Raw genomic sequence first — 27,192 nt, forward strand, 5'->3', positions numbered from 1 at the left:
GTGGCGTATAATATGGGCGAGTAATGAGATGTAGCCAGAAGTCATGCCGAGGTTCCCTATAATGTAATAGTCAGTAGGGGCTGGTTCTCATTAATCACCAGAGGTTTCGGAGAAGCAGCGTTCTCATGTTGCACACACTCGCCGGTTCTCCCATTGCTGCACACCATCGGAATGCTGCAACTGAAATGTTGGTTTCCATCTACGATCCAACAAAAACGTCTGAGGTTTTCGGGAGGGCAACGTACTGAAATCCCCACATCCTGAACTTAGAATTATGTGCCCATTAAAGTCCTGAGTGCCCCTTTCCCGGCTGCGCACAAGTGTCTAATGTTTTTGTAATGGAAAAAAATAAAGTAAAATCAAACCATATTTTCCCCTCTCTGTTTGGAGTGCTGACAAATGAGGGCCGATCGCACACCACGGCCAGCAGACGTGACGAGTTCTCCACCAAAAATACAGCGTGTACACAACAACTTCATGTGAAACACATGTTCTGTAACGATGTAACGGCCCCTCACAAGTGCACACTCGAAATGCAGTCATTAGTACGAGGGTGTGAGGTGCACACGTCAGCCCAGAAACACACCAGCCCAGTAACACGTCAGCCATCGCCATGTGGCAGAAGAGGTTGTACGTCACCTGTTACAGCGGGCACGTCAGCACAGTAACACGTCAGCCGTCGCCATGTGGCAGAAGAGGTTGTGTGTCCCCTGTTACAGCGGGCACATCAGCACAGTAACACGTCAGCCGTCGCCATGTGGCAGAAGAGGTTGTGCGTCACCTGTTACTGCGGGCATGTCAGCCCAGTAACACGCCAGCCATCGCCATGTGGCAGAAGAGGTTGTGCGTCACCTGTTACAGTGGGCACGTCGGCCCAGCAACACGTCAGCCATCGCCATGTGGCAGCAGAGGTTGTGCGTCACCTGTTACAGTGGGCACTTCAGCACAGTAACACGTCAGCCATCACCATGTGGCAGAAGAGGTTGTACGTCACCTGTTACAGCGGGCACGTCAGCCCAGTAACACGTCAGCCATTGCCATGTGGCAGAAGAGGTTGTGTGTCACCTGTTACAGTGGGCCCTTCAGCACAGTAACACGTCAGCTGTCGCCATGTGGCAGAAGAGGATGTGTGTCCCCTGTTACAGCGGGCACGTCGGCCCAGCAACACGTCAGCCGTCGCCATGTGGCAGAAGAGGTTGTGTGTCACCTGTTACAGCGGGCACGTTAGCCCAGTAACACGTCAGCCGTCGCCATGTGGCAGAAGAGGTTGTGCGTCACCTGTTACAGTGGGCACGTCAGCCCAGTAACACGCCAGCCATTGCCATGTAGCAGAAGAGGTTGTGCGTCAACTGTTACAGTGGGCACTGTGCGTCAACTGTTACAGTGGGCACTTCAGTACAGTAACACGTCAGCTGTCGCCATGTGGCAGAAGAGGTTGTGTGTCCCCTGTTACAGCGGGCACATCGGCCCAGCAACACGTCAGCCATCGCCATGTGGCAGAAGACGTTGTGTGTCACCTGTTACAGCGGGCACGTTATCCCAGTAACACGCCAGCCATCGCTATGTGGCAGAAATGTTGTGTGTCACCTGTTACAGCGGGCACGTCAGCACAGTAACATGTCAGCCATCGCCATGTGGCAGAAGAGGTTGTGCATCACCTGTTACAGTGGGCACTTCAGCACAGTAACACGTCAGCCATCGCCATGTGGCAGAAGAGGTTATGTGTCACCTGTTACAGCGGGCACGTCAGAAAGTAACGTCAGCAGTCGCCATGTGGTAGAAGAGGTTGTGTGTCACCTGTTACAGCGGGCACGTCGGCCCAGCAACATGTCAGCCATCACCATGTGGCAGAAGAGGTTGTGCATCACCTGTTACAGCGGGCACGTCAGCACAGTAACATGTCAGTCGTTGCCATGTGGCAGAAGAGGTTGTGTGTCCCCTGTTACAGTGGGCACGTCGGCCCAGCAACATGTCAGCCGTCACCATGTGGCAGAAGAGGTTGTGCGTCACCTGTTACAGCGGGCACGTCGGCCCAGCAACACGTCAGCCATCGCCATGTGGCAGAAGAGGTTGTGCGTCACCTGTTACAGCGGGCACGTCGGCCCAGCAACATGTCAGCCGTCACCATGTGGCAGAAGAGGTTGTGCGTCACCTGTTACAGCGGGCACGTCGGCCCAGCAACGCGTCAGCCATCGCCATGTGGCAGCAGAGGTTGTGCGTCACCTGTTACAGTGGGCACTTCAGCACAGTAACACGTCAGCCATCGCCATGTGGCAGCAAAGGTTGTGCGTCACCTGTTACAGCGGGCACATCAGCACAGTAACATGTCATACAGGACAGGGAAACACGGCCAACACCAAAACCACAGACATTACTGAAAGGAAGGACATTAAAGGGAACGCTTAAACAACACAATGTAACTTCAAGTCAATCACACTTCTGTGACATCACACTGTCCACTTAGGAAGCAACACTGATTGACAATCTATTTCACATGCTGTTGTGCAAATGGAATAGACAACAGGTGGAAATTATAGGCAATTAGCGAGACCCCCCAATTAAGGAGATGTTCTGCAGGTGGTGACCAGACCACTTCTCAGATCCTATGCTTTCTGGCTGATGTTTTGGTCACTTTGAAAGCTGGCGGTGCTGTCACTCTAGTGGTAGCATGAGACGGAGTCTACAACCCACACAAGTGGCTCAGGTAGTGCAGCTCATCCAGGATGGCACATCAATGTGAGCTGTGGCAAGAAGGTTTGCTGTGTCTGTCAGCGTAGTGTCCAGAGCATGGAGGCGCTACCAGGAGACAGGCCAGTACATCAGGAGATATGGAGGAGGCCGTAGGAGGGCAACAACCAAGCAGCAGGACCGCTACCTCCGCCTTTGTGCAAGGAGGAACAGAAGGAGCACTGCCAGAGCCCTGCAAAATGACCTCCAGCAGGGCACAAATGTGCATGTGTCTACTCAAACAGTCAGACACAGACTCCATGAGGGTGGTATGAGGGCCAGACGTCCACAGGTGGTGGTTGTGCTTACACCGTGCGGGACGTTTGGTATTTGCCAAAGAACACCAAGATTGGCAAATTCACCAGTGGTGCCCTGTGCTCTTCACAGATAAAAGCAGGTTCACACTGAGCACGTGACAGAGTCTGGAGACGCCAAGGAGAACGTTCTGCTGCCTGCAACATCCTCCAGCATGACCGGTTTCGCAGTGGGTCAGAAATGGTGTGGGGTGGCATTTTTTTGGGGGGCCGCACAGCCCTCCATGTGCTCGTCAGTGGTAGCCTGACTCCATTAGGTACCGAGATGAGATCCTCAGACCCCTTGTGAGACCATATGCTGGTGCGGTTGGCCCTGGGTTCCTCCTAATGTAGGACAATGCTAGACCTCATGTGGCTGGAGTGTGTCAGCAGTTCCTGACATTGATTCTATGGACTGGCCCGCCCGTTCCCCAGACCTGAATCCAATTGAGCACATCTTGGACATCATGTCTCGCTCCATCCACCAACGCCACATTGCACCACAGACTGTCCAGGAGTTGGCGAATGCTTTAGCCCAGGTCTGGGAGGAGATCCCTCAGGAGACCATCCGCCACCTCATCAGGAGCATGCCCAGGTGTTGTAGGGAGGTCATACAGGCATGTGGAGGGGACACACACACTACTGAGCCTCATTTTGACTTGTTTTAAGGACATTACATCAAAGTTGGATCAGCCTGTAGTGTGATTTTCCACTTTTATTTTGAGGGGGCTCCAAATCCAGACCTCCATGGGTTAATAAATTTAATTTCCATTGACATTTTTTTGTGTGATTTTGTTGTCAGCACATTCAACTATGTAAAGAACAAAGTATTTAATAATAATATTTCCTTCATTCAGATGTAGGATGTGTTATGTTAGTGTTTCCAGCGTTTGTTTAAGCAGTGCACTTAGTTAAGATACAGGTAACCACCACATAACCACTAGGTAACCACCACGTAACCATCAGGTAACCACCATGTAACCACCAGGTAACTACCACGTAACCATCAGGTAACCACCATGTAACCACCATGTAACCATCAGGTAACCACCACATAACCACCATGTAACCATCAGGTAACCACCACATAACCACTACGTAACCACCACGTAACCATCAGGTAAGCACCAGGTAACCATCAGGTAACAAACACGTAACAAACACGTAACCGGTGAGCGTCTGAGCGATCCTGTCAGGTTAGTTTGCTCTTTTCTTACTGGTGGCGGGTGAGACGTTCTCCGTTCCAGCGCTCGCCACTCTGTGCAGTGATTCAGATTCAGTGGTGGGCGTCTGAGCGATCCTGTCAGGGTAGTTTGTTTGGATCTGACGCACCGCTCCGCTTCTCTCTCCGGTAAGTTGTATCTTGCTACGACATGTTCTGTTTTTAGTCTAAATTACAGCTCAAATGTAACTTGCATCCGATTTAGAACAAGAGAGTTTTGTACATGTGAGTTTACTATGTGTTTGTGCCAATAAATGATTGTAAACCTAATTATGCTTCATTATTATCAAATTACCCTCTCAAGAATTCCCAGCAACCCAAACAGTATTGACACTTCCAAATGCCCTTTTCTGCGCAAGAATAATCGGGAAGTATCTTAAAAATAAATGCGTCAGAATAAATAGAACAAATAATGAAAATAACCGCTGTGAGATTAACGTACAAAATTAGTCAAAATGTAAATAAAACGAAGAGATACTGCACTCAAAATGGCAAAACCAGTCTTGTTATTCAAAGTGAGCTAGTTCTTTTCACTGGGTGATCGAACCAGCGCCGCTCTTTTTAGCGAGTCACTTTGCCCAACTCTAGCAGCAATGGCCAGAAGTGACGGGACACTTTACAGCAATGGCCAGAAGTGACGGGACACTTTACAGCAATGGCCAGAAGTGACGGGACACTTTACAGCAATGGCCAGAAGTGACGGGACACTTTACAGCAATGGCCAGAAGTGACGAGACACTTTACAGCAATGGCCAGAAGTGACGGGACACTTTACAGCAATGGCCAGAAGTGACGGGACACTTTACAGCAATGGCCAGAAGTGACAGGACAGACTGTCCCAGGCACATGGTCAGTACCCCAGCCCCTGTGTACCTTCCAGCAGTGCATCCCCGATGTAACGCAGCAGGGGGGCCACGGCAGACACACGGACAGGCGACGAGATGATCACATCTACAGCAGCCGGGAAGAATTCCCTTGGAGACTTCTCATTAAGGAGAGAAATGAAAATGATCTCACTTTGGGGTGAAATGTCAAACGCTGCATGTTGGGCAGGTGTATGCGGCAATGTACTCCGCGCAGAGCACAATGATTAGCATTCTGCGTGCGTTCACTGTACATTGTATTGCTAAGCAACTCCTGCTTTTATGTGACCCCAGTTCATGGAAGCAGCCGCGTCTCCACATGTCTTGTTGGTTAAAAGTTTAGAGAGAAGACATCTCGCACTAGAAACTCATTTACCCAGCGGAGACTAAATCAATCTCTTCGGAACAACCTGTATTCTCCTAGTGATCCTAATATATGCCCGTAGCAGCTGCACCATGCAACCCGACCGTGCCCAAACAAGCAGCTCAGTGCTTTGTCTAGTCAGAAGACTTAACTCCTCCGATGCCAGGTGTGTGCCCACAAGTGGTGGCCCTAGAATTAGGAGACTGTACCCCCATCGCCTCAGCGACATCTCCATACAGATATTTATTCTGCTCTGTATACAGGGATCTCAGAGATGCAAAACCTGTCACACAGGTGATGGGGATGGTAAGGAATGGGCTGTGGCCGGTGACATCAGGGGACAGTAAATGAGGATCCCAGTAGCTGAGTCTCAGGTGGTTTATATGGTAGAGGCCCTGCAAGTAACTCACCGCGGCAGGTGTCCACCATTATCATCATACCCTTAGTGCAGCGGTCTCCTCCCTCACGTGGGAAGAAGCAGCAGTTATCTAAGTCACAGACTAAACCATCTCTGTGCCGTAACCACTACATAACCATCAGGTTACCACCACATAACCACTACGTAACCATCAGGTAACAACCAAGTAACCATCAGGTAACAAACACGTAACCATCAGGTTACCACCACGTAACCATCAGGAAACCACCACGTAACCATCAGGTAACCACTACGTAACCATCAGGTAACAACCACGTAACCATCAGGTAACAAACACGTAACCATCATGTAACAAACACGTAAACCACTACGTAACCATCAGGTAACAACCAAGTAACCATCAGGTAAGAAACACGTAACCATCAGGTAATCACCACATAACCACCAGGTAACAACCAAGTAACCATCAGGTAACAAACACGTAACCATCAGGTTACCACCAGGTAACCATCAGGAAACCACCACGTAACCATCAGGTAACCACTACGTAACAATCAGGTAACAACCACGTAACCATCAGGTAACAAACACGTAACCATCAGGTAACAAACACGTAAACCACTACGTAACCATCAGGTAACAACCAAGTAACCATCAGGTAAGAAACACGTAACCATCAGGAAATCACCACGTAACCACCACGTAACCATCAGGTTACCACCACATAACCATCAGGTAACCACCACGTAACCATCAGGTAACAACCAAGTAACCATCAGGTAACAAACACATAACCATCAGGTAACAAACACGTAACCATCAGGTAATCACCACATAACTACTATGTAACCAATACGTAACCATCAGTTTACCACCACGTAACCATCAGGTAACCACCACGTAACCATCAGGTAACCACCATGTAACCATCAGGTAACCACCACATAACCACTACGTAACCATAAGGTTACCACCACATAACCATCAGCTAACAACCACGTAACCACTACGTAACCATCAGGTAACAACCAAGTAACCATCAGGTAACAAACACGTAACCACTACGTAACCATCAGGTAACAACCAAGTAACCATCAGGTAACAAACACGTAACCATCAGGTAACCATCAGGTTACCACCACTTAAGCATCAGGTTACCACCACGTAACCATCAGGTAACCAATACGTAACCATCAGGTAACCACCATGTAACCATCAGGTAACCACCATGTAACCACTACGTAACAATCAGGTAACCACCACATAACCACTACGTAACCATCAGGTAACAAACACGTAACCATCAGGTAACAATCAGGTAACCACCACGTAACCATCAGGTAACCACCACGTAACCACTGCGTAACCATCAGGTAACAAACACGTAACCACTAAGTAACCATCAGGTAACAAACACGTAACCATCAGGTAATCACCACGTAACTAATACGTAACCATCAGGTAACCACCACATAACCACTACGTAACCATCAGGTAACAAACACCTGACCACTTAGTAACCATCAGGTAACAAACACGTAACCATCAGGTAATCACCACGTAACTAATACGTAACCATCAGGTAACCACCACATAACCACTACGTAACCATCAGGTAACCACCATGTACTGTAACCATCAGGTAACCACCACGTAACCACCATGTAACCACTACATAACCATCAGGTAACCACCACGTAACCATCAGGTAACCACCACATAATCACTACGTAACCATAACCACCACATAACCATCAGGTAACAAACACGTAACCATCAGGTAACCACCACGTAACTATCAGGTTACCACCACGTAACCATCAGGTAACCACCACGTAACCATCAGGTAACAAACACGTAACCATCAGGTAACAAACACGTAACCATCAGGTAACAAACACGTAACCATCAGGTAACAACCACGTAACCATCAGGTAACAACCACGTAACCATCAGGTAACAACCACGTAACCATCAGGTAACAACCACGTAACCATCAGGTAACAACCACGTAACCATCAGGTAACAAACACGTAACCATCAGGTAACAACCATGTAACCATCAGGTAACAACCATGTAACCATCAGGTAACAACCATGTAACCACCACCAATAATCTCAAGAAACCTCTATAAATCATTTTTACTGGAACAATTGTGAACAAGATTTCCTTAAGCCATGGATGCTGCGCTCTTATCAGCCGGTGGAACAAACAGCGTTACGGGATAAAGTTATTACAGCGCGTTCAAGGCAAAATGCTATGAGAAATTGTTCACAGTATAATGCAAATACTCATCATAACAGACGTGTATAGTTATATTGTGTATAGTTCTATGAGGATCCCCGTTCTGCTGCTATACCCATAGCTGTTGGTTTCCCGCCACAGCCCCCACCCCCCTCCCCCCAGGAGCCCCTTTGATACTCAATGGTTTATCTATTTACTCAGTACTACAAACAATAGCTACTTCCAGCAGATGAGGATCTATTACACAAATGCGCACTATTATGTGGCTTCTGAGGTCGCAGAATATGTTAAGGTCGTTTACACACTGGAAACCGCAGAATCATGAAATAAAGGAATCCGCCATCTGCATGAAATGTACAATGCGCTGAGAGCGGCCTGTTGTACCCGCATCGGAAATCAGATGGAGAAGAGGCGAGACAGCGCACATGGACTGCGCTCTCAGCAATCCGCCCGAGAAAGTAGGAAAGATAAAATAATGGGAAGGAAAAGCATTTCCCACATTTCCTCCAGTGCCAGGAATATATTAGTGACAGTAAGATCATTCGTATATGTATATATATATTTTCCCACGGCCCTGTGAGTCCGGTCATATAATACAGTGAAATCGTTAATCGGTTCCATCCCTGACTTGTAGACTTCTGCAGTTGGTTACAGATCTGTGAGGGGGGGGGGGTGGGGGAGGAGACTCTGCAGTTATAATTCAGAGGCGGCCATCGGAATAGAAATGACAGCATTGAGCGCAGCCCCCAAATGATAACCATCCCCCAGCAGATCACGTCGCAGCCAACGTGAGAACCCGCTTGACCCTATGGTTCAGTTCTGGGTCGTCTGTGAGACCGTAAGCTTCTGTCCTGGATTAGGAGCAGTAGATCTGGCCTGGATACAGAATAGCGGGTTACACTTGGAAGACAACAGTGGAACATTTCCCCTTGGATTACAGACGGATGAGATAAAGGAACGAAGACTTATTGTATAATGAATTGCAGAACAATGTTACAGGGAAGCGTTCATGTAACTGAATGCAATTACTCCTGTGTTTGGTATATTCCTCACCGATTTATACTGTGCTAGGATAACGGAAGCGGTCAGCGTCAGGGGAAACCGGCTAGTCTCCTGCTCACTCATGTGGGGCAGAATGTGCAGGTTCATGAAAGTGGGGATGTTGTCCATAGCAACCAATCAGCTATTATGTTCTAAATCAGTGGTTCTCAGGACCCCCCCAACAGTTCATGTTTTCCAGGTCTCCACACAGAATCACAAGTGAAGTAATTACCTCCACTTGTGGACCTATTAAAAGGTATCAGTGAATAATGAGTGCACCTGCTGAGTGACCTGGAAAACATGAACTGTTGGGGGGTCCTGAGGACCGAGGTTGAGAACCACATTCCGCCACCTTCACCCACCACATACACTCGGCCAGGGTCTAATCCTCACATCTTCCACCCACCATGAGGTCTTCTCCCCATCTCCAGTTCCACCACCTCCACCCACCACATACGCTCGGCCAGGGTCTAATCCTCACATCTTCCACCCACCATGAGGTCTTCTCCCCATCTCCAGTTCCACCACCTCCACCCACCACATACGGTCGGCCAGGGTCTAAGCCTCACATCTTCCACCCACCATGAGGTCTTCTCCCCATCTCCAGTTCCACCACCTCCACCCACCACATATGTTCGGCCAGGATCTAAGCCTCACATCTTCCACCCAGCATGAGGTCTTCTCTCCATCTCCACCCACCACATATGTTCGGCCAGGGTCTAATCCTCACATCTTCCACCCACCATGAGGTCTTCTCCCCATCTCCAGTTCCACCACCTTCAGCCACCACATATGTTCGGCCAGGATCCAAGCCTCACATCTTCCACCCACCATGAGGTCTTCTCTCCACCTCCACCCACCACATACGGTCGGCCAGGGTCTAAGCCTCACATCATCCACCCACCATGAGGTCTTCTCTCCAGCTCCACCCACCACATATGGTTGGCCAGGGTCTAATCCTCACAGGTGGAACCCCCGGCACTTATTGAGCCCACTGTAAGCAGCCTGGCCCCAGTACATACCTCCTCTATGAAGTCATCCTCAGCTGCCCCCAAAACTTCAGATTCCACCATCTCTAATGTAGTGTAGGAGAATGGTAAGCTCTGCAGCTGAAAATGCTATCACGTGACTTCTGAAGCCTCTGGATAATGGACGTGATTTCCTTACACAATGGATCACAGCATATAACAATATGGGTCCATTTGTCTGCGCTATTTACCAGGGAGGAATCGCTTTCTCTGCGGTGTGCAGGTGAGCCTCTAACCAGGGAGCGTGTCGTATGTTTAACACCGATGTGATAATGAGCAATAGGGCAGGATGAGCAGATTGGGAAGACACAGTTGGTCAGCTGGGCACATGTTGCTTCTAGCACACTTCTATCTGTAACATAGGGGCAGATTTATTAAACTCAGTGAAGTGATAAAGTGTCTGGTCTTTATCACCGGCCAATCAGCTTCTACCGATTATTGTTCAAACCAAGCCTGTAACTTCACAGGTAGGAGCTGATTGGCCAGTGATAAAGTACCAGCCACATTAGCACTTCACCAAGCTTAATAAATCTTCCCATAAATACTGAGATACATACCAGACTGTGTTAGAAGCAGCAGAGCAGAGAGTCCCAAGCAGGAACAATGAACTGCATGGGTTGTGACAATGCTTAGCAGGGCTCCTCACAGTGACCTTAGTGGGAGGTAGCCCATGATAAGCTCTGTATTCAGAACAGCAACAGCTATTTTCTGACGGTACTTTGTGGATTCAGGATGTATTTGTAGAACGTGGTCTTACATGATTACATCACGTCTGTAGGTGACCACGCTTCTACTGTATAAAGCATCCCTGTAGTGCTGCAATACATATGTTGTGTGACCTACCCAACTCTGCTCATAGTCCACTGGCCGCCGGACCACGTCTTCGTTCTCGTACAGAGTGAATCCTTGCTGCTTGGCCTGCTGGTATTCCCGCCTCAGCTGCTGGATACGGTCTCCATTCCCAGGTGGGGAGCGGCCACTGGAAAACAAAGCCGGGTATAAGAGACACATTGTCACCTGCATTCGCTGTCAGATACTTTCTCCAGTGTTACTGGTTACAGAGCAGTGGGGCCTATTAGCATCTCGATGCAGACAAATGTTTATATTAACTGCTGCGGATAATAATGAGTATTTCAGAACATTCAGATATTCCTAAAGGTGCCCATACACGGTACAATTGCTGGGCGCGATGAGATCCGCGCTCCCGCCGCACATCTCATTGCACAGCTCAAAAAGTATGTGCTGCACATTGTACTAGATCCCATCTCATTGCATTGCAAAACCTATGTAATGAGACGCGATATTGTATACAATAATTGTACCGTGTATGGGCACCGTTAGCCTAAATCTAAATGAATATTCGAGAAATGGGACGTTATCATTACATCATCATCATTACCGTAACATATCAGTCTCCAAATGGACAAGAAGGAAAACAACGCGCACTATTCCTGCTGGACGCCACAGCGCGGCCTTGTCTGTCTTCCATGTGCTGGTCCCCGGTACGCTTCCTTAATTCATAGGCACCTTTCCGCCTCGTTCTGACCTTTGCAAACCCCAAACTAACCAGAACTCTGCTTTAATCCTGAACTCCTCCAAATGTCACACGGTAGAGTGTAGCGGAGGCGATATTACTCCTCTAAGTCCTTGCAAGCAATATGCTGGGGATTCTGTCATTGGCGAGGGGATTAAAGGGACGGCTGACAGCAGCCAGACGTGATAACCTGCAAAATCCCTAAACTCTAATAAAGCGCCAGTGACGGACTATGAATGGGGTGAGCAGGGAGAATAGAGGCCACTCTGTCACAGTCTAGACAGGCTCCGTGTTCATCGCCGAGTGATTGTGCTGTGATCTCAGAGTGGCTGCTGTCTGGTGATTATATATATATATATATATATATATATATATATATATATATATATATATATATATATATATATATATATATATATAAATAAATATATGGTGGGGCTGTAGGCCAGGGCCATGTCAGATAAGTCAGGACTAGTGTCTGCACCAGTGTAACATTCCAATTAGCCATTGTAATGATAATAATTGAAAATCCGCACATTTCATGCAGGACCGTACGGGTTCTCATCTAGGACTAGAAGCGGGAAATAGTGGCTGAATGCATGATATTACCAGACCCCAAGCCATCTAGTGGTTGGTGGCCGCACACAAAACACTTGAATTTCTCCCATAGAGGTGAGGAGCAGTGTTTCCCCTTTATTATATAAGATAGCTACAAATGTCCCAGGTTGGACCCAATATTATTTCAGATGTTTTTTAGACTTTCGAATATTCTTTCCTTAAATATAGATGATTATACAGTATGTAGCGATACAGAAATATGGCTAACATTCATCTTTGGGTATTTATTTATTATATTTAAAAATGTTTTTTTTTTATTTATATACATACATTTTATGTTATTTAGCAATCTATATATACTGTTTATACACACACACACGCGCGCGCACACACACACGCGCGCACATATATAGTTTAGGAATTGCACTGTAGATTGTAGGTTATGTCTAGAGTATATTTCTATCTGGGTGACACATCCAGATGAACGAAGAGACGTGGAAGCGGTTAACGCCGGACGTGGAAGCGGTTAAACGGACGATGAAATTCAGCATTATACTGCAAATATTTTAAGCAGGGAAAGTTCATTTGAATGGTTTGCATAAACATACGGCGGACTGCACCTTCCTGCCGCCCCCCCCCCCCCAATATGTTACCAGAGCTTTATTCAATGTGACAGATTTAATCTGAAGTCATTTACATTTATAGTAGAACAATGACTGACTGCATCTTTAAAAGGCCACGTCTGCTTCAAATTAAATAAAATAGTCACAGAATTGCCAATGATAAACAATAACATCTCAAGCGGCTTTACATTGTGCTGCGGGAATGATATATCTGAGGGGCTGGTTCCCCCCCACGTCTGGATCACAGGACAGGTAACCTGGCAGCAGGTGCCCATCACTCCTACAAAGAATACAGACAGAACGCCAGCCCCATGATCTGATCCAGTCTACTACTATGCCAGGTATTTGGTGACTAATCGCCACGGAAACGAAATAAGCCCCATATTTATCAGAGAGATACTGGGCACGGTGTATCACACGGTACAGCGCCGCAACACATAGAGATCACCAGACTTATTAAGAGATCAGCAGCAGATATTGAGACAGTAAGCCCAATAGAATTCCCTGGAGAGGGATCTAAAAGATGTCCCTCTCCAATCCCTGAGGCTTGCACATGCACTGGGCTATAGGAGCCCTGGGTCATAAACCAGGAATGCACTTCTTCAGACAATGCTATATATCTCAAAAGCTGTCCCAACAGGTAAGTATTCACGCCGGCACCAAGATATGCCAGTATGTCTGCGCACCGCGGGGAGAAGCATCAAAATGAAAACAATACATGAAAAACCGACGTATACTGGCAATAACCACAATAAGTGTCCCCAACAGATCCCGCGGCCGCTTCCATAGGGCGCAACCTGCGACCGTCTGGTACTTGACCGCGATGAGCAATAGGCCCCTTACTGACTGGACCATTTAAGGTTAGTTGCCTAAGAAACCCACAATAAAGTGTGATTCCTTGGGGTAACAGGGAGAGGCAGTGAGAGACAGAAAGAGGCAGGGGGTGACAGGGAGAGGGGGAAGGTGACAGGGAGAGGCAGGGGGTGACAGGGAGAGGGGGAGTGTGACAGGGAGTGGCAGTGGGTGACAGGAAGAGGCAGTCAGTGACAGGAAGAGGCAGTGGGTGCCAGGAAAAGGCAGTGAGTGACAGAAAGAGGCAGGGTGTGACAGGGAGAGGCAGAGGGTGACAGGGAGAGGCAGGGGGTGACAGGGAGAGGCAGGGGGTGACAGGAAGAGGCAGGTAGTCACAGGGAGAGGCGGTGGGTGACAGGAAGAGCCAGGGAGAGAGTAACAGGAAGAGGCAGGGTGACGCAGTGTGTGACAGGAAGTGGGTGACAGAGGCAGCAGTGGGCCCCTAAGTCCTCAGGGGCCCCGGTGCACCGCACCCATTGCACCAACGGTAGTTTCGCCTTTGATATAGTAGTGCTTAGTACTATACAGAGTGCATCTGCATTTTCATTTTTCTGCATGAAACTACAAGTCTCAGCACCTCTTAATACTAGGGTGTGCAGTCCATGGTCCCCCCTACCCATCTCAGCACCTCTTATTACTAGGGTGTGCAGTCCATGGTCCCCCCTTCCCATCTCAGCACCACTTATTACTAGGGTGTGCAGTCCATGGTCCCCCCTTCCCATCTCAGCACCTCTTATTACTAGGGTGTGCAGTCTATGGTCCCCCCTCCCCGTCTCAGCACCTCTTATTACTAGGGTGTGCAGTCCATGGTCCCCCCTCCCCGTCTCAGCACCTCTTATTACTAGGGTGTGCAGTCCATGGTCCCCCCTCCCCGTCTCAGCACCTCTTATTACTAGGGTGTGCAGTCCATGGTCCCCCCTCCCCGTCTAAGCACCTCTTATTACTAGGGTGTGCAGTCCATGGTCCCCCCTTCCCATTTAGCACCTCTTATTACTAGGTTGTGCAGTCCATGGTCCCCCCTCCCCATCTCAGCACCTCTTATTACTAGGGTGTGCAGTCCATGGTCCCCCCTCCCCGTCTCAGCACCTCTTATTACTGGGGTGTGCAGTCCATGGTCCCCCCTCCCCGTCTCAGCACCTCTTATTACTGGGGTGTGCAGTCCATGGTCCCCCTCCCCGTCTCAGCACCACTTATTACTAGGGTGTGCAGTCCATGGTCCCCCCTCCCCGTCTCAGCACCACTTATTAATAGGGTGTGCAGTCCATGGTCCCCCCTCCCCGTCTCAGCACCTCTTATTACTAGGGTGTGCAGTTAATGGCCCCCCCTCCCCGTCTCAGCACCTCTTATTACTAGGGTGTGCAGTCCATGGTCCCCCCTCCCCGTCTCAGCACCTCTTATTACTAGGGTGTGCAGTCCATGGTCCCCCCTCCCCGTCTCAGCACCTCTTATTACTAGGGTGTGCAGTCCATGGTCCCCCTCCCATCTCAGCACCTCTTATTACTAGGGTGTGCAGTCCATGGTCCCCCCTCCCCATCTCAGCACCTCTTATTACTAGGTTGTGCAGTCCATGGTCCCCCCTCCCCATCTCAGCACCTCTTATTATTGGGGTGTGCAGTCCATGGTCCCCCCTCCCCATCTCAGCACCTCTTATTACTAGGGTGTGCAGTCCATGGTACCCCCTCCCCGTCTCAGCACCTCTTATTACTAGGGTGTGCAGTCCATGGTCCCCCTCCCCATCTCAGCACCTCTTATTACTAGGGTGTGCAGTCCATGGTCCCCCCTTCCCATCTCAGCGCCTCTTATTACTAGGGTGTGCAGTCCATGGTCCCCCTCCCCATCTCAGCACCTCTTATTACTAGGGTGTGCAGTCCATGGTCCCCCCTCCCCATCTCAGCACCTCTTATTACTAGGGTGTGCAGTCCATGGTATCCCCTCCCCGTCTCAGCACCTCTTATTACTAGGGTGGGCAGTCCATGGTCCCCCCTCCCCGTCTCAGCACCTCTTATTACTAGGGTGTGCAGTCCATGTCCCCCCTCCCCATCTCAGCACCTCTTATTACTAGGGTGTGCAGTCCATGGTCCTCCCTCCCCGTCTCAGCACCTCTTATTACTAGGGTGTGCAGTCCATGGTCCACCCTCCCCGTCTCAGCACCTCTTATTACTAGGGTGTGCAGTCCATGGTCCCCCCTCCCCATCTCAGCACCTCTTATTACTAGGGTGTGCAGTCCATGGTCCCACCTTCCCATCTCAGCGCCTCTTATTACTAGGGTGTGCAGTCCATGGTCCCCCTCCCCATCTCAGCACCTCTTATTACTAGGGTGTGCAGTCCATGGTCCCCCCTCCCCGTCTCAGCACCTCTTATTACTAGGTTGTGCAGTCCATGGTCCCCCCTCCCCATCTCAGCACCTCTTATTATTGGGGTGTGCAGTCCATGGTCCCCCCTCCCCATCTCAGCACCTCTTATTACTAGGGTGTGCAGTCCATGGTATCCCCTCCCCGTCTCAGCACCTCTTATTACTAGGGTGGGCAGTCCATGGTCCCCCCTCCCCGTCTCAGCACCTCTTATTACTAGGGTGGGCAGTCCATGGTCCCCCCTCCCCGTCTCAGCACCTCTTATTACTAGGGTGTGCAGTCCATGGTCCCCCCTCCCCGTCTCAGCACCTCTTATTACTAGGGTGTGCAGTCCATGGTCCCCCCTCCCCGTCTCAGCATCTCTTATTACTAGGGTGTGCAGTCCATGGTCCCCCCTCCCCGTCTCAGCACTTCTTATTACTAGGGTGTGCAGTCCATGGTCCCCCCTCCCCATCTCAGCACCTCTTATTACTAGGGTGTGCAGTCCATGGTCCCCCCTTCCCATCTCAGCGCCTCTTATTACTAGGGTGTGCAGTCCATGGTCCCCCTCCCCATCTCAGCACCTCTTATTACTAGGTTGTGCAGTCCATGGTCCCCCCTCCCCATCTCAGCACCTCTTATTACTAGGGTGTGCAGTCCATGGTATCCCCTCCCCGTCTCAGCACCTCTTATTACTAGGGTGGGCAGTCCATGGTCCCCCCTCCCCGTCTCAGCACCTCTTATTACTAGGGTGTGCAGTCCATGTCCCCCCTCCCCATCTCAGCACCTCTTATTACTAGGGTGTGCAGTCCATGGTCCCCCCTCCCCGTCTCAGCACCTCTTATTACTAGGGTGTGCAGTCCATGGTCCCCCCTCCCCGTCTCAGCACCTCTTATTACTAGGGTGTGCAGTCCATGGTCCCCCCTCCCCATCTCAACATCTCTTATTACTAGGGTGTGCAGTCCATGGTCCCCCCATATCTTCCTTCTTGTATATAGATGTACGAAAAAGGTGAGTTATTTAATGTGTAATTGTAATTTTAGCATGTATAATTTCCCCATCTCCACCAAATCTCACGGTAGTAAGAATATTTGGGGTTTGCACAATTACTATTATTACAAAGGGTGCACTGAGGAATATTCATGTGGAGGCTGCAGGAAAGCAAATGCTGACTCTATACCGACCTCTGACCTTCAGGGTCAGTCACTGTCCTTGAATGGGATTGCGCTATGAGGTGCGAGGTCAGGCAGTACATACACCAGGTAAGGGGAGAGGCGCCCATTGTCTGCCAGACACAGCCCGGCCAGAATAATGCGGAAGATGAATACAATCAGCTCTGTGCAAATATCGCATACATAATCTATTCGTCTTCCTCAATGAAAGCAAAAAGCAATGAACGTGGACTGAATGAAGCCATCAGCAATAACAAGCTCAACACTGATAAGAACATATTAAAAATGCCCAATTTTCTCATATTTTGTGGCAAAAAAAATAAAAAATGTTGACTTACGATAAACTATCTCCGGCTCCTGTTACATCTGTACATGATGAGGAATGTTCCCGAAGCCGTGCCAGTGTGAGCGGGAGAGGAACACACCTGTTACATCTGTACATGATGGGGAATGTTCCTGAAACCGTGTCGGTGTGAGCGGGAGAGGAACACACCTGCTACATCTGTACATGATGAGGAATGTTCCCGAAGCCGTGTCGGTGTGAGCGGGAGAGGAACACACCTGCTACATCTGTACATGAGGAATGTTCCTGAAGCTGTGTTGGTGTGAGTGGGAGAGGAACACACTTGCTACATCTGTGCATGATGAGGAATGTTCCTGAAGCCGTGTCGGTGGGAGAGGGAGAGGAACACACCTGTTACATCTGTACATGATGAGGAATGTTCCTGAAGCCGTGTCGGTGTGAGCGGGAGAGGAACACACCTGCTACATCTGTACATGATGAGGAATGTTCCTGAAGCCGTGTCGGTGTGAGCGGGAGAGGAACACACCTGCTTCATCTGTGTATGATGAGGAATGTTCCTGAAGCCGTGTCGGTGTGAGCGGGAGAGGACCACACCTGCTACATCTGTGCATGATGAGGAATGTTCCTGAAGCAGTGTCGGTGTGAGCGGGAGAGGAACACACCTGCTACATCTGTGCATGATGAGGAATGTTCCTGAACCTGTGTCGGTGTGAGCGGGAGAGGAACACACCTGCTACATCTGTACATGAGGAATGTTCCTGAAGCTGTGTTGGTGTGAGTGGGAGAGGAACACACCTGCTACATCTGTGCATGATGAGGAATGTTCCTGAAGCCGTGTCGGTGTGAGCGGGAGAGGAACACACCTGTTACATCTGTACATGATGAGGAATGTTCCTGAAGCCGTGTCGGTGTGAGCGGGAGAGGAACACACCTGTAACATCTGTACATGATGAGGAATGTTCCTGAAGCCGTGTCGGTGTGAGCGGGAGAGGAACACACCTGTTACATCTGTACATGATGAGGAATGTTCCTGAAGCAGTGTCGGTGTGAGCGGGAGAGGAACACACCTGCTACATCTGCACATGATGAGGAATGTTCCTGAACCTGTGTCGGTGTGAGCGGGAGAGGAACACACCTGCTACATCTGTACATGATGAGGAATGTTCCTGAACCTGTGTCGGTGTGAGCGGGAGAGGACCACACCTGCTACATCTGTGCATGATGAGGAATGTTCCTGAAGCCGTGTCGGTGTGAGCGGGAGAGGAACACACCTGTTACATCTGTACATGATGAGGAATGTTCCTGAAGCAGTGTCGGTGTGAGCGGGAGAGGAACACACCTGCTACATCTGCACATGATGAGGAATGTTCCTGAACCTGTGTCGGTGTGAGCGGGAGAGGAACACACCTGCTACATCTGTACATGAGGAATGTTCCTGAAGCTGTGTTGGTGTGAGTGGGAGAGGAACACACTTGCTACATCTGTGCATGATGAGGAATGTTCCTGAAGCCGTGTCGGTGTGAGAGGGAGAGGAACACACCTGTTACATCTGTACATGATGAGGAATGTTCCTGAAGCCGTGTCGGTGTGAGCGGGAGAGAACCGCACCTGCTACATCTGTACATGATGAGGAATGTTCCTGAAGGCGTGTCTGTGTGAGCGGGAGAGGAACACACCTGCTACATCTGTACATGATAAGGAATGTTCCTGAAGCAGTGTCTGTTTGAGCGGGAGAGGAACACACCTGCTACATCTGTACATGATGAGGAATGTTCCTGAAGCCGTGTCGGTGTGAGCGGGAGAGGAACACACCTGCTACATCTGTACATGATGAGGAATGTTCCTGAAGCCGTGTCGGTGTGAGTGGGAGAGGACCACACCTGCTACATCTGTACATGATGAGGAATGTTCCCGAAGCCGTGTCGGTGTGAGCGGGAGAGGAACACACCTTCTACATCTGTACATGATGAGGAATGTTCCTGAAGCCGTGTCTGTGTGAGCGGGAGAGGAACACACCTGCTACATCTGTGCATGATGAGGAATGTTCCTAAAGCCGTGTCAGTGTGAATGGGAGAGGAACACACCTGCTACATCTGTACATGATGAGGTATGTTCCTGAAGCAGTGTCGGTGTGAGCGGGAGAGGAACACACCTGCTACATCTGCACATGATGAGGAATGTTCCTGAACCTGTGTCGGTGTGAGCGGGAGAGGAACACACCTGCTACATCTGTACATGAGGAATGTTCCTGAAGCTGTGTCGGTGTGAGTGGGAGAGGAACACACCTGCTACATCTGTGCATGATGAGGAATGTTCCTGAAGCAGTGTCGATGTGAGCGGGAGAGAAACACACCTGCTACATCTGTACATGATGAGGAATGTTCCTGAAGCCGTGTCGGTGTGAGCGGGAGAGGAACACACCTGTTACATCTGTACATGATGAGGAATGTTCCTGAACCTGTGTCGGTCTGAGCGGGAGAGGACCACACCTGCTACATCTATACATGATGAGGAATGTTCCTGAAGCTGTGTCGGTGTGAGCGGGAGAGGAACACACCTCCTACATCTGTACATGATGAGGAATGTTCCTGAAGCCGTGTCTGTGTGAGCGGGAAAGGACCGCACCTGTTACATCTGTACATGATGAGGAATGTTCCTGAAGCCGTGTCGGTGTGAATGGGAGAGGAACACACCTGCTACACCTGTGCATGATGAGGAATGTTCCTGAAGCCGTGTCGGTGTGAGCAGGAGAGGAACACACCTGCTACATCTGTACATGATGAGGAATGTTCCTGAAGCCGTGTCTGTGTGAGCGGGAGAGGACCGCACCTGTTACATCTGTACATGATGAGGAATGTTCCTGATGCCGTGTCTGTGTGAGCGGGAGAAGACCACACCTGCTACATCTGTACATGATGAGGAATGTTCCTGAAGCCGTGTCTGTGTGAGCGGGAGAGGACCGCACCTGTTACATCTGTACATGATGAGGAATGTTCCTGAAGCTGTGTCTGTGTGAGCGGGAGAGGAACACACCTGCTACATCTGTACATGATAAGGAATGTTCCTGAAGCAGTGTCTATGTGAGCGGGAGAGGAACACACCTGCTACATCTGTGCATGATGAGGAATGTTCCTGAAGCCGTGTCGGTGTGAGCGGGAGAGGAACGCACCTGTTACATCTGTACATGATGAGGAATGTTCCTGAACCTGTGTCGGTCTGAGCGGGAGAGGACCACACCTGCTACATCTATACATTATGAGGAATGTTCCTGAAGCCGTGTCGGTGTGAGAGGGAGAGGACCGCTTCTGCTACATCTGTACATGATGAGGAATGTTCCTGAAGCCGTGTCTGTGTGAGTGGGAGAGGACCACACCTGCTACATCTGTACATGATGAGGAATGTTCCCGAAGCCGTGTCGGTGTGAGCGGGAGAGGAACACACCTTCTACATCTGTACATGATGAGGAATTTTCCTGAAGCCGTGTCGGTGTGAGCGGGAGAGGAACACACCTTCTACATCTGTACATGATGAGGAATGTTCCTGAAGCCGTGTCTGTGTGAGCGGGAGAGGAACACACCTGTTACATCTGTACATGATGAGGAATGTTCCTGAAGACGTGTCGGTGTGAGCGGGAGAGGAACACACCTGCTACATCTGTACATGTCGATGTGAGCGGGAGAGGAATGCACCTGCTACATCTGTACATGTCGATGTGAGCGGGAGAGGAATGCACTTGCACGTCGCAGGGTCACATGACTACTGTTACTTCAAGGGAAGTTCTAGAGAAGAATTAGGGGAAATTAAAATAGGTGCAAAGGAAATCACTCAATCACCTCAAAGAGTGGAAATGTAAAGCATCATACACAGCTTCAAAACCTTTTTAGTAATGTATATATATGGGTATATATTGTACTGATTATTTGGAGTCTATATCCTATAGTTCTCTCTGGAATGCTAGATCAGTCTGCAACAAGCTCCCAACTATCCATGACCTCTTTATCTCCCACTTTTTTAACCTTCTTGCCATCACTGAAACCTGGCTGTCCGCATCTGACACTACCTCCCCTGCTGCCCTCTCTTATGGAGGCCTCTCCTTCACACACTCGGTCAGACCGGATGGCCGCCAGGGTGGAGGAGTGGGCATCCTCCTCTCCCCCAACTGCACCTTCCGCGCCATCCCACCTGAGCCCTCCCTCACATTCTCCACCTTTGAGGTACACACTATCCGCCTCTTCTACCCCATTCACCTCCTTGTGGCTGTAATCTACCGCCCCCCTGGCCCCTGCTCCCCTTTCCTTGATAACTTTGCTGCGTGGCTTCAACACTTTCTTGCCTCTGACCTCCCCTCTATCATCCTCGGTGACTTTAACATTACTATTGACATCAATAATGCTGCCTCCTCTAACCTTCTTGACCTTACCACCTCCTTTGGACTTTCTCAATGGACCTCCACCCCCACTCATAATCTCGGACACTCCCTTGACCTAGTCTTCACCCACCATTGTAATCTCTCTAATTTCTCTAATTCTTCCTTCCCACTCTCTGACCACAATCTGCTCTCTTTCACCCTCTCATCCTCCCCTCTCCTCTCATTGCCCAGACCCACAGTCACCAGACGTAACCTCGGATCTCTTGACCCCACTGTCCTGTCTTCCCTGGAGACTTTCCTCTCTCCTCTCTCAACCATGACTTGCCCCAACCAGGCTGCCTCTTTCTATTACTCTTCTCTCACCTCTGCTCTCGACTCTGTAGCCCCCCTCCACACTGTTCCCCTTCGACACTCTAAACCACAACCCTGGCACAACAAAATAACTAGATTCTTGCAAAAATGTGCACGCTCTGCTGAACGCCTCTGGAGGAAATCTCACTCTCTGGAAGACTTTCTCCATTTCAAGTTTATTCTCTCCTCCTACAGCGCTGCTCTCTCCTATACCAAACAATCTTTCTTCAAATCTCTCATCTCTTCCCATTCCTCCAATCCCCGAAGTCTCTTTGATACTTTCAACACTCTACTTCGCCCTGCACCACCCCTCCTCCCTTCATCCTTTACTGCCACTGACTTTGCCTCCTCCTTCCTCTCTAAAATTGAGGTAATCCGACATATCTCCTTCCATACCCCCTCTGCTGCCCATCCACCCCAATCATCCTCCCCTACCAACTACCCCACTCTGTCATCCTTCTGCCCTACTACAGCTGAGGAAGTCCGCTCCCTCATCTCATCCTCTCCCCCCTCTACCTGTCCCTTGGACCCTCTCCCCTCCCGTCTCCTCAGTTCCCTCTCCCCCACTGGCTGCTCCCACCTTGCTCACCTCTTTAACCTATCTCTCTCTACTGGCATCTTTCCCTCACCCTTCAAACACGCTCTGGTCTCGCTTATTCTTAAAAAACCTAACCTGGACCCTTTATCTCCCACAAGCTACTGCCCTATCTCTTTTCTCCCATTTGCCTCTAAAATACTAGAACGGCTGGTTTACAGGCGTCTCACCAGCTACCTGTCTGACCACTCCATCCTAGATCCCCTTCAATCTGGCTTTCGCCCACTTCACTCCACTGAGACTGCCCTAGTGAAAGTCACCAATGACCTGCTGTCAGCCAAATCCAAGGGTCACTTCTCCCTGCTTCTCCTTTTGGACCTATCTGCTGCCTTTGACACTGTGGATCACCCTCTCCTCCTCCACACACTCCAAAACATTGGCCTCTCTGGCACAGTCTTCAACTGGTTTTCCTCTTACCTCTTCAACCGTTCCTTCTCAGTCTCTGCCTCTGGCTCTACCTCACCACCTTCTATCCTTCCTGTTGGGGTCCCTCAGGGTTCCGTCCTTGGCCCCATTCTGTTCTCTCTGTACACCTCCTCTCTGGGTGCACTCATTAACTCCTTTGGCTTCCAGTATCACCTCTATGCAGATGACACCCAAATCTACCTCTCCTCTCCTGATCTGTCCCCCACTGTTTTCTCTCAAGTTTCCAACTGCCTCGCTGCCATCTCTACCTGGATGTCTGAGCGATTTCTGAAGCTGAATATGGACAAAACCGAACTTATTATCTTTCCCCCACCCAGAGCTATGCCCCCTACTAATATCTCTATCACTGTTAACAACACCATCATCTCCCCCGTTCCCCAACTCCGCTGCCTGGGTGTCACTCTTGACTCCTCCCTCTCCTTTGCACCCCACATCCAAGCCCTGGCCCATTCTTGCCGGTTCCAGTTACGCAACATTGCTCGCATCAGGCCCTTTCTCTCACAGAGTGCAACTAAGCTGATCATCCACTCATTAGTCATCTCACGGCTTGACTACTGTAATGCTCTTCTCACTGGCCTCGCTCAATTCCAACTAGCTCCTCTCCAATCTGTCCTCAATGCTGCAGCCAGGCTTATCTTCCTCTCCCGCCGCTCTAACTCTGCTACTCCCCTTCAACAAAATCTGCACTGGCTTCCATTCCCCTACAGAATCCTCTTCAAACACCTCACACTCACATACAGGGCCATCTCTAATTCCATTGCTCCATATATCTCTAACCTTATCTCCATTCATACACCCTCCCGCCCTCTACGGTCAGCTGACGACTGTCGTCTCTCCTCCACCCTGATCACTGCTTCCCATGCTAGAGTACAGGACTTTGCCCGTGCTGCACCCCTTCAGTGGAACGCACTCCCTCGCTCCATTAGACTCTCCCCGACCTTGCAAAGCTTCAAACGGGCAATGAAAACTCACCTATTCATCAAAGCGTACCCTTCCACTGCATAAACCAGCTGGTTCTCCGACCCCTTGCATGTTTACATCCTGCTATCTAACCACCACCCCCTCGCTTGCACCTCTTGTAATCTGTCTGTCTCCCCTTCCTACTAGATTGTAAGCTCCTCCGAGTAGGGCCCTCTTCCCTCCTGTTGTCAAAGCCCACTTCTCTTCACATGTCACTCACAGCTCTCCTTTACTCCAACACTCAGTGACCATCTTCATACTCATCTCCATCATTGGCCTCAAGCCTCTAGTTGTATGTTGATTGGGTCCTCACTACTTACATTTAAGCTGTAATGTGTATTGAACTGTGGTGCTCTTTATTTGTACTGTATTTTTGTTATTTATTCAATGTTATGCCAAGTTTTGTCTCCCTGTATTGTTCCTTTGCACGGCGCTGCGAAACACTTGTGGCGCCTTATAAATAAAATTATAATAAATAAAATTATAATAATAGTTCTGTCTGTATTGTACAGTGGCCAGTGAAGCTTACTCTTCCCTGGGTTGCTAGAATGCCCACTGTATTGTATAAGGGTCACTAGGAGGGTTCTTGTACCGTATTGGTCATTGGGCTGGTGTGTTGTATATGAGTCCCTGCAATATTCTCTGCGGTGGTACCAGGAAGTCGCCTACCCTAAATAACTTGGGAAGATAGCTCAGTACACATCTCTCCGTGTGTATGCCCCTTAAAGTTTAGAATTTACTTGCGCTTTCAAGCAAATCTATATAGGCGAAACGCGTTGATATATGTTACACCAGCGCAACGAGCCATGCGAGGGAACGCGGTGGTACGTTTCTGTGTCCATATCGCCACGACATGTGCCGACAGGCGGTATTCCATCCACTAGGGCATGGTGGGAGAATAACATATCATGCCCAAAGCATAGCGAGCTATGCGAGGGGACGCGGTGCTACATTTTAGTGTTTATGTTGACCGTGACGGCAGTCAAGGGAAAAAAAACATGTCAACTTTTTCACTGTCGACCTTACCCATGTCGATCTAATGACCCTGTCGACCGTACCCACGTCGACCTTTAGCCATGTTGACCTACTTGCTGGTGACCTAATGATCCATACCGCTATGGAGGAGGCAGCGCTTGGAGCAGTGCCAGCTCTAAGCGCTGCCTCCTCCCCCGCCCCCGATGCCGCACCCCCACATGATGTCAGCGGACCGGTAATATTGCCGGTTCGCTGCTGCGATCTGAACAGACCACACATGCAGGTTCCCACCGGGACTGAACCGTTTAAAAGTCCTGATGCGACCCTGCGTTTGTGGTCTGAAAGCGGTATATGTCTGTCTGGTGAGCAGGAGATGGAGGAGCCCTGAGCTGACCTGGGTGGGACCCACAGTTCCCAGCACATATTTTGGCTACAGAACATGTCAGAAGAACATTTATTTTCGGATGCTGATTGTTTTAGCGCTGCGAGAATGTTCATTTATAGTAAGGTGTGATGTGCGGTTTCTGAAGCTGCTAAGTGACTGGATATATTAACATTTTCCGTGAGATCTCATTGTGCCGCTCTAATCTGCAACACACCCCGCGGCCCTGCTCAGTCTGGAACTTTCTAAAGCTTGGAGAATATATTTGCAGTTACACAAATTAAAACTTTGATAAGACGCATTGGAGTCACCTAGAAATGTTCTACTACAATTATTACACGGGTAAGTTAATAACAGTATAGTACCCCGACTATCTCGCCGTTCGCATAACGATGCAATCCCACAATGCACCTGTCAGTAATGTCAACCACATCCCTGCTGACCTACCACACTCTGGACCACCCTTTCTTCCAGAACACTGCCCTGAGTGACACTCCCCTCTCCCAGTGGCAGATCCAGGAGGCGGTGTAAGGCACACACCCCATAAATTCGAATGGCAGCTACCGATCTCTCCTCTCCATCATCCTGGCCTCCACACACCTCATTTGGGGGTAGATGTATGGGATTGGTACTAAATCACGGCGGTCGAAATCCCGGTGTTCAAAATCCTGATGCCGGAATCCCGACCGCCGAAATCCTGACAAGGGGGGGACGTGGATCACCCCCTGCTGTATCCCCCCCCCCCGTGGATCGCCCACCGCTGCGCTAGCCAAGCAGCAGGCACGGTGCCTCGCTACATTAGGCACACTAATCTATTCTCCCTCTATGGGTGTCATGGACACCCACGGAGGGCGAAAGTGCCGGGAGTTCGTCGGTCGGGCCTTTGAATGCCGGAAATGTAACTGTATTCCAGATGTATGAAACAGTGATAAGGGAGGAGTGATCCATGGCAACCAATCAGCACTGAAGTGACATGGTGGGTTCTGCGGGAGCATTTGGAGCAACAGCTGATCAATTGAAGAGTCCCGGCCAGGGCCACATTAAGGTCTTGTGGGGGCCCTGGACATCAAACTTTTGGGGGCCCTATCAATAAAAGTGATATTATTAAAATAAAATTCATCATCAGTGATTGTGTTCAATTCATTAAGAAAGAAGATAAACTACAGATACAAATCCCACTTTACACAATGGGCCGTCGCTGCTGGTGCACCTTCGCACGGGGCCCAATGTTTTCTTACTGTGCATGTGCGTGCACCCACTGCGAGTACTTGGATCCCAGGACAGCGTGCGGGGGTGGAGAGGGGCGTGTCACGGCACCATTAGCATATGCCCAGCGTGTTATGGGCGTTCTTATGCTAATGAGGCTGTGACGTGACTGACGGGGGCGAGCAGCTGACACCCCAGGGTATTAGCTGCCCGCCCATTTCCTCCGGAACGTGCACATATGTAAGAGTGCCTGAGACCACCATTACGTATGTATGCACGTCACGACCATCGGATAATGTGGGGGTTCCCCTGCATGCGGCAAATGGATGTTTATGTAAAACACCCATTCGCAGCCAGTGCGAAGAAATGCGCCTTGCAATTGGTGGCCGGCGT

At 49.7% G+C, this 27,192-nt stretch overlaps 1 protein-coding gene across 4 annotated transcripts in view; it reads right to left on the reverse strand.

The window, feature by feature from the left end:
• The window catches only part of PARD3B (par-3 family cell polarity regulator beta), a 777,127-nt gene that overhangs the window by 171,994 nt on the left and 577,941 nt on the right, over positions 1-27,192 (reverse strand). For 3 of the 4 annotated variants that reach the window (XM_083154121.1, XM_083154120.1, XM_083154119.1), the window contains one exon: positions 11,006-11,141. The exons of the other annotated variant lie outside the window; for it this stretch is intronic. In XM_083154121.1, the coding sequence (XP_083010247.1) occupies positions 11,006-11,141 (136 nt within the window). The remainder of the gene's footprint in view (positions 1-11,005; positions 11,142-27,192) is intronic. 4 annotated transcript variants of the gene reach the window in all.

Source organism: Crinia signifera, chromosome 7 (genome assembly GCF_055691185.1).
Source record: "Crinia signifera chromosome 7, ASM5569118v1, whole genome shotgun sequence".
In the NCBI taxonomy this organism is placed as follows: Eukaryota; Metazoa; Chordata; class Amphibia; order Anura; family Myobatrachidae; genus Crinia; species Crinia signifera.